A 14,315-nucleotide genomic window follows, 5' to 3' on the forward strand; every position below is an offset into this window, starting at 1 on the left:
TTATAAGTTTGATGTGTTATCGCTTTATTTACTTCCATACAACCAAAGGTGGAAAAAGTTATAGTTTAAATTAAATTTCATTTGAGGATAAAGGCCACAGTGAATTAGGCCAAGGATCAACCTTGTTATGTTTGGATTTATTGACAACTGAAGGTTTAAATGCAGTCATTCTCTTGAAGTACATGGTATGACTATACCAGTAAAAAAATAACAACAAACTATGATTGGTGTCTACCACATATGACTCTCACTCTTTTCAAGGGGTGCAACCATCAAACTTTTATTTTTATTTAGATTGAATAACATTATAATAGTCTATTATAAATTATATTTGTTAATGAAGTATTCATTTTTAAGTTTTTCTTAATCATATTTGTTAATGAAGTATTTATCTCTAAATTTTTCTTAATCATTTGACATATTTTTTTAGCATCTCTATTCCTTTAAAAATTAGACTAATCTTTATTTGATTTACATTTATGAGAGATTTTATCTATCTAGTCTACCTATATCTAAACCATCTAAAAGCAATTTTACCAAAAATAAAGCTCACTAATTCAATACTATGATTTTCCTTAGTTCAGTTTCTTTTTTTCGTGGATTTAGATGAGATGTCATATCTTGTTTATTTGAGGAGAAAATTTAGTGGAAATAACTTTTATTTTAAGAAAATTCATCATTCAAATCCAAATATGTATAGTAAAGATCACCATGCTTGTCTATTAATTACTATGATATTCAAATATGGAGAGTTTCAAGGTAAAAAATTTGTATAACCAAGGTATTTTATCATTTTATGATTAAGGAATAAGGATGACAAAATACCTGTCCCATAGATATCCGCTAAAATATTCGTGATGGGTACCCATAAAAATAAATTATGAGAGGGAGTGAGTATCATAATATCCGCTATACGGGTACCCGCATATTTATAAATTTATTTTTCATTTAAATAATTTATATATATTACATTATTATTATTTTATAATTATATATGATCTATTTTTGTATTTTTTTATAATAAATTTTAATGATTGAAATATATGATAAGTTTAACATGTCTATAAATTTTATTATTTATGTAATAATATTTTATATGTATTGATTATTATAAAATATATGAATATATATTGAAACTTAAAAACTCGTAGGGTTACCCACAAATACCAGCTAACCATATGGGTAACCGTAAATAGTGTAAATATGAGTACAGAAAAACACTACTCGTGTCCATTTTGCCTCGTTGTCATCCCTAATAAGGAACTAATCTCTTTCTAAGTATATGATTTTCCCTCTTAACAAGTATTCCTCTTAGAAATCGAAACTTTAACTTTTGACTCAGAACAATATCAATGATCTAGTAAGACCTTACAACCTAACACCACTAAACCATGCTCATATTCATTCTATTTTATCAATCGGGTTTTATGGTTAAGTATATATTTATACATTTTGTAATATTAAATATATACGTGAAATAATTATTACATATACCCATGCATATTTTGTAATATTTATAACATAGTAAATTTATTATTATATTTCAATCACCGAAAATAGTTATAGAATGATAATAAAATAGATAACATATACCTATAAAATAATAAAAAGTATAATATAGGTCCGGGTATCATATACTTGTCCCACCCATAAGTGACGGAATAGGTATTTTTGCCATTCCTAATTGCATATTGTTGGATATAGAAATTGCATTTATTAGCCCATAATGTCTGACCAAAACGCATGTTTCACCCACGGGCTTTTTTAGCGGGCAGGACTGCCCATACCCGAAGTCACATCTCACATACAAGGGGAACAGACACTGAGAGCAAGGACCGGAGACCTCACATAATAACGTAGGTCTCAAAGTGCCACCCACAACCTCGTCTCCCGGCCCACAACCTCGTCTCCCCCACACTTCTTCCTCCAGATCCAGTCCCTCCTTGTCGACAACCAGCACCATCCAACGAGCGCACAACCCAGTTGAATCAACAGCGCAGACACGGAATATGATGGGGAGTTCTGATTATGGAGAGAAAAAAACTGAGATTCCCTATTGAATTAAAACAAACATGCAACTAAATAGGAACTAGGCTCAGCTTTTTCCATGTCAAACAACAGTACTTAGGCTGCATACAACGAGTAAATAAGAATGCTGTGACATGACCTCACAAATTCCAGATAAGAATTACCTTAGGACTCAGTTTCAAAATAAACTTTGTACATTGTGAACATAAAAACCTGTGGCTTTCAACTTAGTCTGAGCTGATATATGTCACTTACAAATGAAAAAGCTAAACATTACTAAGCAGTCTGTCCTTCACTTGTTGGAGCAAGTCCAGGAGAATCTGCAACCTTGCTAGCAACCACTTCATTCAGATGTTTTACTTGGTCCCCTATAGCCACCAATCTGTTACCCATGGATTGAACACGGCTCAAATGACCTTCCAATTTACTAATCCAAGCTCCTTCAATATCCCTAAACTTCTTTTCATAATCTCTCATCTTCACCCTTTCTTCTTCTTCCTTCCTCAAACGTTCCTTTTCAAATTCCTTCACACTCAAAACAAGGCCACCAGACCCAGGAACATCCTTGTAAAGTGGTTCATCGGCTTGTGGACAACGTGCTCTATATTCAGCAAAAGCCTTCTGTGTTTCCTTCAAAGCCTTTCTGTAGCCTTCTACCAGGTTTGTCATCATATAAAGTTCCTTCTCAAGCCGATATATCTTATGACTATCGTCCATCTTTACTTTATGCAAATTTTCAAGCATGTTATCTCTCCTCTGTATCTCATTAACCAAGACTTGCTGATTATTTGCAGCCTCTATATAAGCCTGTTCTTTTGCTGCATACAACATTCTAGCTTTCTCCACGCTATTCTGCATAGTTTCCAGGCACATATCCATGTCAACTGGCTCAGCATTCCACGGGCTATCACTTCTCAGCCGCTTGTTACTGCCATTTAGAGAGTAGCGAGGGCTATGATAATCCCCACCAATGTCTCTCTTGTGACCATTACCAAAAAGTGAAGATCCAGCAATCATCTGACCATCATCTCTAGAAGAGAGAAAATTACCTACATGGTTGTCATGAAGATCAACGCCAGAACCAAAATTCAGTTGCCCTGCCTCCATACCTTGAATGAGACTCCCAGTCCCAGAAGGCATCCCCTCCGCCGGAATATATCTGGGTGAGAAATGGAACCGACCTTCATGCTGGTCTTCTTCTGCATCTTCTTCATCCTCCTGTTCTTCTCCCTCCTCCTGGTCTTGCCCTTCTTCTCCCCTGTCCTCTTTCATTTCCCCAGAGTGCATAATGTTCACATCACTAGTGTGACATGGACGCAAATAGGGTTCCCTAGCACTGTTCTTCTGATGCAAAAACCACATCTCATGTTCTTCTTGAGCCGGCTCAAAATCCATTATCTGATCCCCTCCAACCTGCTCCTTTCCCACTTCAAGTCTCTCAACATTATCCTGCTCCTTTCCCACTTCAAGTCTCTCAACATTATCCTGCTCCTTTCCCACTTCAAGTCTCTCAACATTATCCTGCCCCAGACTCAACTCAATTTTGTTCTCCTCCAACTCATGAACCCGACTCTCATCAACCGCACCCATGTTCACATCACCACTACCATCCAATTCCTCCCCCACATCATCCTCTTCCTCCTCCTCCTCTTCTTCCTCATCCTTCACCCCAACCTCTTCTCCCTCACCCTTCACCTCAGCCTCTTCTCCCTCACCCTTCACCTCAGCCTCGCCCTCTTCTTCCATCTTTGGCGCCTCTTCCAGCAGCTCCCTGTGCTGCGTCTTAATCAACTGCTGCAAATGTGATGCATAGTAACAGTTCGCCAACTTTTCCTCTTTCAGTTCCTTTTCTAACATGTTCCATATCAAACCTGCCCAATCAACCTTTTCAAAATGGCCCTCCTTGATTACTTTCAGATATGCCAAAACATCATCCGTCATTACATACATATCATCATGCAACAGCATCCAAGTGAACACCAATTGCTCAATGAACACAATAGACTCCGCCAATACCACAGACTCCACAGCGGCTGCAGAAACAGTGGCCTTCTTCACAGGCAATTTCACAGGCAACTTCAATGCACGTGCCAGATCAGCCCTATTCACATTAATCCTACACCCATTGACATAACTACACCGTGTAGATGGGCCATAGCTGGCAATAAGTTGGGCGACAAGATCTTCGTGAATCACAGAACCAATTTCGATATGCACGAAATCCCAAAGCCCCAGACGCTGCAAGAGAGTCTTGTGGCTTTCAAAGTCGAGAGCTTTAGAGGGCACAAATGGAATGGGTTTTAGGGTTTCGACAACAACCTTAAGTTTCTCGCGGAGTTGCTTCTCCTGAGCGTTTCTTCGCCTCGACACCAGTTTCTTCCGCTTCGGACCTCGACGACTGACGGTGGATGTCACGGTGGCAAAGTTGGCCAGTGCTTCGGGTCCCTTCTCTTCCGCGTTTTGATCCTGGGTCAGATCTTGCATGATGATGTCTCCATCTTCGGGACGCTGATTAGGGTTAGGGTTTCCAGCATCTGGATCGGGAAGGTCATCAATTTGGGGATCTTGATCGGGGAGGGTTAGGGTTTTCGGGAATTGTGAATCTACGTGTGGAGTTGGTGGTGCTTGTTCTTCTTGTTCTTCTTGATTTGGGGATTTTGGATTAGGGTTTTGAGTTTCATAAGGGATTTGGGGATTAGGATTGCTCATTGTTACGCAGCGTTTGACGAGAGTGAGAGAGTGATGGAAGCGTTTGGGAGTGAGTTTTTTCTCCTTGGATTACTACTGAAAAACCAATTTTGTCCTTGACAGTTGTTCCTAGTGAGAAAATCTGAAAATGGTCCAAGTTGTTTCACCTATGCATATATTAAGAATCTTTTTTTATATCTTACCTTTCAAAGTATTTCAATTTTCAAATATGGTAAACATTTATTTTTACTTGTTTCCATTTTAATTTAATTTTAAAATAATATTTCATTTAATACTTTTTAAATGTTTAATTACTTCCTTAAACTAAACCTATAATTATATAATAATCAAATAATTTTATAAATCTCTTAGTGGCATTTTTTCCAATGTTGTAAAAACCATTTCGTATCGGCCGGTTCAACCAGAAAACCGGTGAATCGGACCCCTAACCGGTACGGTACAGTTGTTGAACCGGTCAAGTATCAAAACCGGTCAAAACTGGTCATGTTTAAAACTTAAAAACTCATTACAAGGTGACCCATCTTTCCAACATTTCTTCAACACTTCAAGGCACATGTTTCCAAGGCATATATAGATTATACATGTAATCTCACTGACATTTGTGTAATCTTGGAGTAGTGTCTGAAGATAGGATTTGGTAGAAAAATATAATATCGATATGAGACAACTTTGACTCATTGGTATTAAATATTAAAACTCCAAGTTTATTTGTTTTGTAGAGTGAGTTGTGAACTTGTGTCATTTATTTATACTTTGCAGTTCTTAAGTGATACTTTTGGATTAATATATGTTTTGTAATTTAGACTTTGAATTTGTTAAAGACTTAAAGTTGTTTGTTTATGTGAATTTTGAGTAAATTATAAATAGGATTATAAAATTGAGTATCTACCTATTTGGAATTTTTTTGTTATAGGTTTTTATATATATAAATATAAGTAGGTATGTCCGGTTTAACCGGCATGCGGTTTAATTACTGACCATCGGTTGAACCACTGTACCATTATACCAGTACTCTGACCAGTTTGATAACCAGTACGGTTTTAACAATACTGATTTTTTCTATCTAAAATTTCACTTTAATCCTTTATTTTTATTAATTATTACTACCTCCTTCCAAAAAAAATTGATACTTAAGGTATGCTCACAATTAAAAAAATTACTAAATAATACATAATTTAAATATAATTTGACTAAAATATCTCTATTAAAATTTCATATATTTTGACGTTAATTTCTCACCATAATTTTAATATCAATTCCAATAAGTAGAGACAACAATTGAAATAGATGTTCTTAAGAGAATGATTATTAAGAATGATAGTACATGGAAAAGTAGGGACAATAGTTCATTCCGATTATAGTGGTATTTTCGAAAATAAGAAAAACTTGGAAGGGGAGTTAAGAGTGATTATTAAGTATGGGTATAAGCAGTTCCAATTTAAATAGCGAAATTAATATGATTATATCAAATCATACTAATAAATATTGTTCGATTCAGTTTCGCAATTCTTTTGTTCTGTTATGAAGGAATTATTGAGATCGTTTGGTTCTGGTTCTAAAGCTTCAGTGTCTACTCGAACTGAACCATATGTTTAAAAAATATTTTCATTATTTCATATAAAAGGAATAAAAGAAATATCATATTGATTAAAGTATATTTTAGATTTGGAGTTTGACTACTTCAAACATATTGATCTTATTAGTGACACACTATATGAAAGTTTTATTTATCTTTAGTTCATTTTGTTGTTGTCTTATGCTTATAAAAACTGAATTTGTTTTCACACATTGTAATTATATATGAATCCTTATTATTTGATTTGTTCTTTTGGGGTGTTAAAAAATTTCATTTTCTATAATAAATATGTTCATGAGTTTTACTTACTTCCTAAAGAGGTATACATGATTGATTTAATATGTTAAATAACTTTTTCTCTATAACAAAATAAATGTTAGTTTTGTCCACTATTCACAAATAGTTATTTATTTGATTTGAAATTATAACATTGTAAATCTTGAATAAAAATATTTATCATGCTTAGAATTGATATGCACCCATATTATGAAGCATAGTAGTAATGTATGTTAATAATTAGTTTATCTTACAATTAATAGTACACCAAATATATTCATAATTAAAGGTCTTCTTTTATTAGTATGAAATTTTGATGATTTTTTTCCAAAACAATACTTCAAATATAGACACCTTTTAACTTTGTATTAATTCTTTAATATTTGCCCGCTTCTTTACAATACAAATATTCATTCTCATAAAATATTATGGTGATAATGCACTTGAGATGATGTATAAATGGTTTGTCATTTTTTTCTTTAGTGTAATATAAGAAATAAGAAATATTAACATTGTTACTATGATTATCAAGCATATAAGTATATTATGTTGGCATTTAAATATTATTTCATCATTTTCATTATCCTAATCTAACAAGTTTATAGATACTAATGTGTCGAACGGCACTCTGTACCAGTCATCCACATTTTTTATTTTTTCTGATATAGAATGCAATATATAAACTCAATAGAGAGTGAAAATTTAGAAGATAACATGTGGTAGTTGATATGATATACATAAAACTTATGTGAATTTCTCATTTTGTGCATCTAATAATCATTATAGATATTTTTTTAATGTTATTGTTTGTTTTTCTTGGGTTGAGAAATAGATAATATAGAAATAAGAGAATAGGTAGAAGATTAATTATATATTTAATATAAAAATGAATGCAATGAAAACAATGTTTGAAGTTTAAAGTAGTTATTAATAATACAAAAATATATGTTTGAAATATAAAAATTATATCATAATGGTGGTTATTTATTGTTTTGTCTTTATTAATAGTATAGAAGTATAAATTACTTGTTTTTATTTGTATGACGCAATTATACATATGAATTATGTCACAATGTCTCATGGATATAATTTGAAATACTATGTGACTTATTTAAAAAAACAAGCAAAGTGTGGAACCAAACCAAATTGTTTGTGGTCGATTTGGTTTGATTCCTACATAGACTTTTAACACTAATGGAACTAAACCTAATCATATCTTACTATTTGATTTGGTTCATGATTTGAACCAAAATCTAAACCAAAAAGAAGTATTACACCCCTATTATTAAGTTACAAGAGAAAAAGTTCTTAAATAAATATGAGTAACTTTGAAAAAAAATACATATAATTTATATTGGTTTATAATATATTTAGGATAGATTTATATTATTATAAGGTAACCACAATCCCTTTTGTAGAGTTTCAATTTTTTTCTGAGAGTAAGAATAGACAACCACAATGTTGAGTTTCAATTTTTTTCTAAGAGTAAGAATAGACAACCACAATGTAGAGTTTCAATATTTTATATTTTATATTATTATAATGTAGCTCTATAATCCCATAGTAGAGTTTCACATTTCCCCCCTTTATACTCGGCTTGTAGAGTTTAAAGGTTTAATTTTTTATTTTTTATTTTTTTAATAATTCTATTTAACAATAAACATTAGGTATTCATTTAATTACAATATTATTGAAAAACAAAATATATTAAAAATTCCTAATTTATTACAATTCCAAGTTTCTAATGACATTTGTTTGATGAAATGTCTCATGTAGTACGCATTTAACAACGATAATTCAACAACTTTTCCTAGAACAATGTTGTTAAATACAAGACGAAAGATAATCAACAACGCTTATTAACAGCGTTTGTTTTAACTAGCGTTGTTGTATGTCCGTCTAAGATATTCAACAACATTTTTTTAAACAAGCGTTTTTCAACAACACTTGCTTAAATGAGTGTTGTTAAATGTGATATATCAACCGCGCTCATTACAATGAGTGATGTTAAAAGTCACACATTTAATCGCGCTGGCTTCAACGAGCATTATTATATATGCCTAAGATATTCAACTTCACTCTTTTAAGTAAGTATTGTTGATTTGAATCTATTCAACAAGACTTGCTTAACTAAGTGTGTTAAATGTGACATATCAACAACATTCATTACAATGAGCATTGTTAAAAGTCACATATTTAACAACACTTAGTTTTATTGAGTGCGGTTAAAAGTCATACATTAAAAATACGCGTTTGTTTTAGTGAGTGTGAATCTTTGCAGATTTAAAAACAAAATCTCATAGACAATAATACATATATCATTCAATATTTTATTTCTCTTAATATTCTTCTCTTAGTTTATCTCTTCAAGCAAATTCTTAGCTTTTGGTTTCCCTTTTCGAGGATAAAGTGAATCGTTATCTTATTTTACCTCTTTTTTTCCTCTTTGATTCATATTTGTTTCTTGCATTTACATCTACGTAATGACTTGTTTTATAATATAGGAAATGTCAATGTTGAATCTATGTGGAGTTGTTTATGATTTACCAAACTTGAAATCTGTGTATCTATTTCTTGTATTTGACTATTATTTTTTCATCCATATTTTCTATGTAAATTTTGATTTGATTCTTATTATATTGAATTTGAACTATGTCATTTTGTCCTCTTCTTTCTTCAGTTAAGGGAGAAAATAAATTAATGGATTTGTCATCTACATCTTCATCACCTTCATCCATTTCATTACTACATATAATCTTCTCAGTTAATGGATTTGAACTAATGAGACAAGTTAATGCAATTGTTCATGAATTGAATTTTCATAATGATGTTTTTATTGCCAAATCTATTATTAATATAGTGGAATTGGACATGCTTATTATGTGTTTGATATAATATTTGTGAGAAATTTTGTCATATTTAAAAAGTGGACATTTAAGAGTGCCGACTTCAGTGAGCACGATTAAATATTTAATTTCTACGACGTTTCGTTTCAAAAATGATATTGAATCAAACCTTATATATTATTGCGCTCATATAAATAGTGCTTGAAAACCGCTATTAAATGATAATTTTAAACGTCGTTGTTTTATTATTATGGTATAGCTAGAGTTCTACGATTTCTACTATTAGTTAAAATATAATTTGGGGGTGGAGTTTATCATTATAGTTATAGCACTTGGTCGTACAAGCTAAAATGGGTAAATACCTTAGTTTGATATTTATAGCACAAAATTATTAAATGCATCGATTAATCAAACTTAATTGACATATCTCGGAATATGAAATATAGAAAAACACAAAAAGTAGCAGCAAAAGACAAACTTTCACAAGTACCCATCACTGCATGAAACACATGATTTTGTTCAAACACAGACATGAACTTAACACCCCCACTCTCTCTGCTTCTTCAATTTCGCTTCTGAACACGTTATAACGGTCACATTTCTACTATCCCCATAACACAGCAACAACAACCTTCTTCATAAACATAAATTCCATACCCATTTATCTTTCTTCTCTTTATTCCATTCCAAACCGCTTTCTAAACATGCCCATAACATCAAGTTTCGTTTTTTCCATCCACTTCCCCATTTTCCCTCTTCTTCTCATTCTCACCCTTTCACCCTTCTGCGGTGGCCACAGCGGTGGCGTTCCGCCGCATGAGCTATGGTGTGTGGCGAAGAACAATGCGGAGGATGCAGCGCTTCAGGATGCGCTGAACTGGGCATGTGGGCCCGGAGGAGTCGATTGTGGACCAATACAACAAGGAGGACCTTGCTACGACGCCAACAATGTGCAGAATACGGCGTCGTTTGCTTTCAATGACTACTTTCGAAAGCATGGGTTGAACAATGATGGCTGCAACTTCAACAACAACGCTGCTATCACTGCCTTGAACCCTAGTCAGTCAACCCCTTTTCCTTCTTGTTTTTATTTTTGGGGTTTGAATTTTTTGCAATGAAACTTTTGTGGATGAGTAAAAATTATGTCTTTAAGATTTGATTTGTTATTTATTTATTTTTGTTTTGGATTTTGGTGTTCAGGTCATGATAATTGCAAGTTTCCATCCAGGTAAATTGAACTCAAAACTTCTATTTATGAATTTTCTGTTTTTTAGGGGAAAATCAGAAGGGCAATTTGATACTGAATTCTACCAAACTTTGCATGATGTGTGGTTTGATGCTGAACTTTTATAAAATTGTGTATGAAATGATCCTTTGTTACGAAATGGTACTTCGCATTTTGAAAATAATTTTTTTTGGAGTGTAAACCCCATTATACAAATTTTGAAGTTAGGGACTAAACCACACATCATAGTCTAGGGGATGTTTTTCAATATACTCAAATTAATGACTATTTTGTGCTGTCAGGGTAGGTTTTTTGAAATTCAAGAACTAAATAAATTGCAGATCATGCAAATGAGGAGCCAATTTTGGACTTTCCCCCCTTTTAATAGTGCTTTTATGAAAGCATGGATTAATTACACTTAGCACGCCCTTGATATTTATGTTGAATGGGGAGCAAGTGTAATGATAATTTAACAGCAATATAAAACACTTGAGGGGCATCTGTAATATATAGCAAAAATGCAACATAAATCTCAAGGGATTCTATCCTAAGTTCTAAATAAGAAGGGTGCCAAGTATTAATCATGTCAAACCTATTTTCTCATTATGAAACTCCCTTTTGGGGATATTGAAGATAATAAAGGTTTGAGACCCATTTTTGGTAATGCAGTGTGGCAGCTGTGAGCAATGGCAGTTTTTCTGGATCAGCAGTACCTATAGCAGGATTGGGACCAACTGATAATATGAATGAGAATGGCTGCAGTGAAATTTCTTGGAGTTGGTGGTTTTGGCCTATGAGTATCGGTCATTTGCTTCTCATGTTTTCACTTTCTGGAGTTGTTTATGGATAGTAGAAAGTAAGATGCATATAGTACTAGATTTGATGAAGGAATGAGAAAACATAAAAAGCTTTCCTCATTCACCTGCACTGGTTAGATATTATAGGAATATCAAACTGTGTGTACTGACCTAGATAAGAAATAATGCATATAATTTGCTATTTTCAGTCACCTGTATTGAAACCTGTAGTTTTGCTAGCATATTCAAGTTGTAGTGGATTTTGATGTATGATTCATGTCTCGTTTGAATCTTAGTTGAAACTCTTATATTCTCTTGGTATCATATAATGGAAGCTTGTGTTATGTTAATTGATTCTTGGACAAATAGAAAGCCCATTCTGACACAGTTTCATTATGAGTCTGCACTAAGCACCAAAACAAGCTTTAGTATGTCCGATAAGTTCTTCATACCTAGTTACCTACTTAATAGTACTTGAAACTTTCCTTGTTGGATATATGGTTCAATGATAGTGACTGTGAGCAGCACCCAGTGCCTATCAATTTTCTTGGGTCTGCTTTGCATTAGTAATGGTGTACAGGGAATTTGATGTACTCGTGATCCTAAACTGTTTGGATTATACTCTCATGATTCCAAAACCTCAAATGCTCTTTTGACCATTTTCTTAATGTAATGTCCTATTGCTTGATCAACTATTGATAATGGAGGGTTTCAGGAAATGTTACCTTTTCTGTATATGCTTCTTACTCTAAATTTCTCCACTATGTTGGTTTACTTCAGATGTGACAAAACAATATTACCACAACAACAATCAAACTTTTCCCATCAAGTGAGATCAACTACATGTATCCAATAATGGCCATAATGCTCTAGTAAAAGCATAGCATTTGCTTATGATTACTAATATTTTCAGAGAAACTACGACTAGAATTTATAATATCTACAATTCTAGTCTTATTTGAAGCATAGCATTTGCTTACGGCCAAAATTTTGAATTCGAGTAAGAAATGTTGTGAATATGTATTGACAATGTAAAAATTTCATATATTGGTAGTACATCATTCATTTTTTTATTTTCAATTACCATTGATGCTTCAAGAAAAGAAATAGTAATGAATGATATATGATATACTGATAGTGCATAAATATTACATACATTATATAACTTTTTTTCAAATAATAAAATTATCCTTATATCATGATTACATAAAATCTGTAACTTATACTTTTGGCTTAGTGACAGCAGCGACGATAGAAGTAGGTGGTAGCAGTTGTAATGGAAGTGATCATGATGGCAAGGTGGGAAGTACAATGATGGTGTGGTTGTAGTGTTTAAGAAGGACAATAACATTAACAAGTAGGGGTATCAATGGTGTGGTGGCAATGCTTTTGTGTGAACTGGATACTGTGGTGCTAGGGACAACAAGGGTGGTGTTTTGGTAGTGATGGGGTAACTATCACAATTTGGGCCCTACCCATTGCAGTAATTGGGTGGACAGGGGAAAAAATGTGATTGTCCACCCTAAGATGTATTATTAGTTCACCGGTATATTAAACGGGCAAAATGAGTGACACACATGTATTATTAGATAAAATATTGAATATCAAATATATGTATAATTTGTTAAATATAAGAAAATATGTTTGATATGTTATATATGTATTTGTATATTAAATGTGAGAAAATACTATCATTTTTTTATTATATATATATTTATATTTTGTATATATTACATACTTTTCCTTTTATATTTTGTATGCAAATTATTTATTGTTTATTTTATTTGACTAATGTGCATACATCTATATATTTGTATATATATTTTTAAATTTTATTTAGGACGGTTTGCAAGTCCACTATATTATGTTCAAGAGTTATGATAACAACGATGATAATATCGACATTGTGGTGATTGTAGTGACAAAGGTGCGATGATAATTAGCATAGATAATGTCAGTCATGGGATTCTTAATGCCGGTGATGACAATAATAATCGTAGTGTTTAATTGAGGCATGATAGAATAAAGTAGAAGATTTATTTTATCATATTAACCAACCAAATTGATAAGCTAAAAGAATGACAAAAATATATGATCCATGAGTATCTCTTAAAATACTTACAATATTTGCAAAAATAATTTATACTTAAGAATGAGTATTATGATATCCACTCACGAATACATGTATATATATTTTAATTAAATACTTTATATATCTTATACGTTTTTATTATTATTTTAATATTATATTTTGTTTGGTTTATTATTATTTCATAATACATTTTGTCTATTTTATTATTATTTTACAATAAATTTTAATGATTGAAATTATAATCATAAAATTATTATATACATACTATATTACTTAAGTAATAATTTTTTTACACATTAATTATTATAAAATATATAAATTATAATAAAAGTTAAAACTCATTGACTACTCACAAAAACCCACATCAGTACACACAAAAAATAATGCATATATGAATACGTTACACTACCCATATTCATTCGGCTCCTTGTGGTAATAACTACCCTAACCATCTTAATATATTTAAATTTTGTACAACAAATATTTTAAAAATAAATATGAAGTTTGGTAGACATGTAAATATGTGTAATACTAGGTATCATGCTAAACTCCATTTTAATTTAAGAAGAAAATACATTAAAAAAAAGGCGGTAAGGCAATATTTTTTTCGCCAAATATTTTAATATAATCTGGTCCCGCTATCCGCGCCCGAAAATTTAGAAGAAGCGCCTCCACCAAAAAAAGCGAGCTCCCTCTGTTGAAAATGGAAATTCTCAAAATTTTCAATCTCTCCCTCTTCTTCTTTTCTCTCTGTTCCAATCTCAAA

At 32.2% G+C, this 14,315-nt stretch overlaps 2 protein-coding genes across 3 annotated transcripts; one reads left to right on the forward strand and one right to left on the reverse strand.

Moving 5' to 3' along the window:
• LOC109325558 lies at window positions 2,037–4,843 on the reverse strand. Of its 2 annotated transcripts, XM_019557984.1 has the most exons (3): window positions 3,550–4,843; window positions 2,989–3,477; window positions 2,037–2,940 (listed from the first exon to the last, which is right to left on the reverse strand). In XM_019557984.1, the coding sequence occupies exons 1-3, from the start codon at window positions 4,735–4,737 to the stop codon at window positions 2,305–2,307; spliced, it is 2,313 nt and encodes a 770-aa protein (XP_019413529.1). In that variant the 5' UTR covers window positions 4,738–4,843; the 3' UTR covers window positions 2,037–2,304. The 2 variants fall into 2 exon arrangements, with proteins under 2 accessions (XP_019413529.1, XP_019413528.1); XM_019557983.1 differs by having other exon boundaries at window positions 2,037–3,477.
• LOC109363318 (PLASMODESMATA CALLOSE-BINDING PROTEIN 5-like) lies at window positions 10,029–11,561 on the forward strand. The gene is made up of 3 exons (XM_019609544.1): window positions 10,029–10,494; window positions 10,636–10,663; window positions 11,330–11,561. The coding sequence occupies exons 1-3, from the start codon at window positions 10,140–10,142 to the stop codon at window positions 11,508–11,510; spliced, it is 564 nt and encodes a 187-aa protein (XP_019465089.1). The 5' UTR covers window positions 10,029–10,139; the 3' UTR covers window positions 11,511–11,561.

This window comes from Lupinus angustifolius, chromosome LG13, assembly GCF_001865875.1.
Source record: "Lupinus angustifolius cultivar Tanjil chromosome LG13, LupAngTanjil_v1.0, whole genome shotgun sequence".
NCBI classification, from domain to species: Eukaryota; Viridiplantae; Streptophyta; class Magnoliopsida; order Fabales; family Fabaceae; genus Lupinus; species Lupinus angustifolius.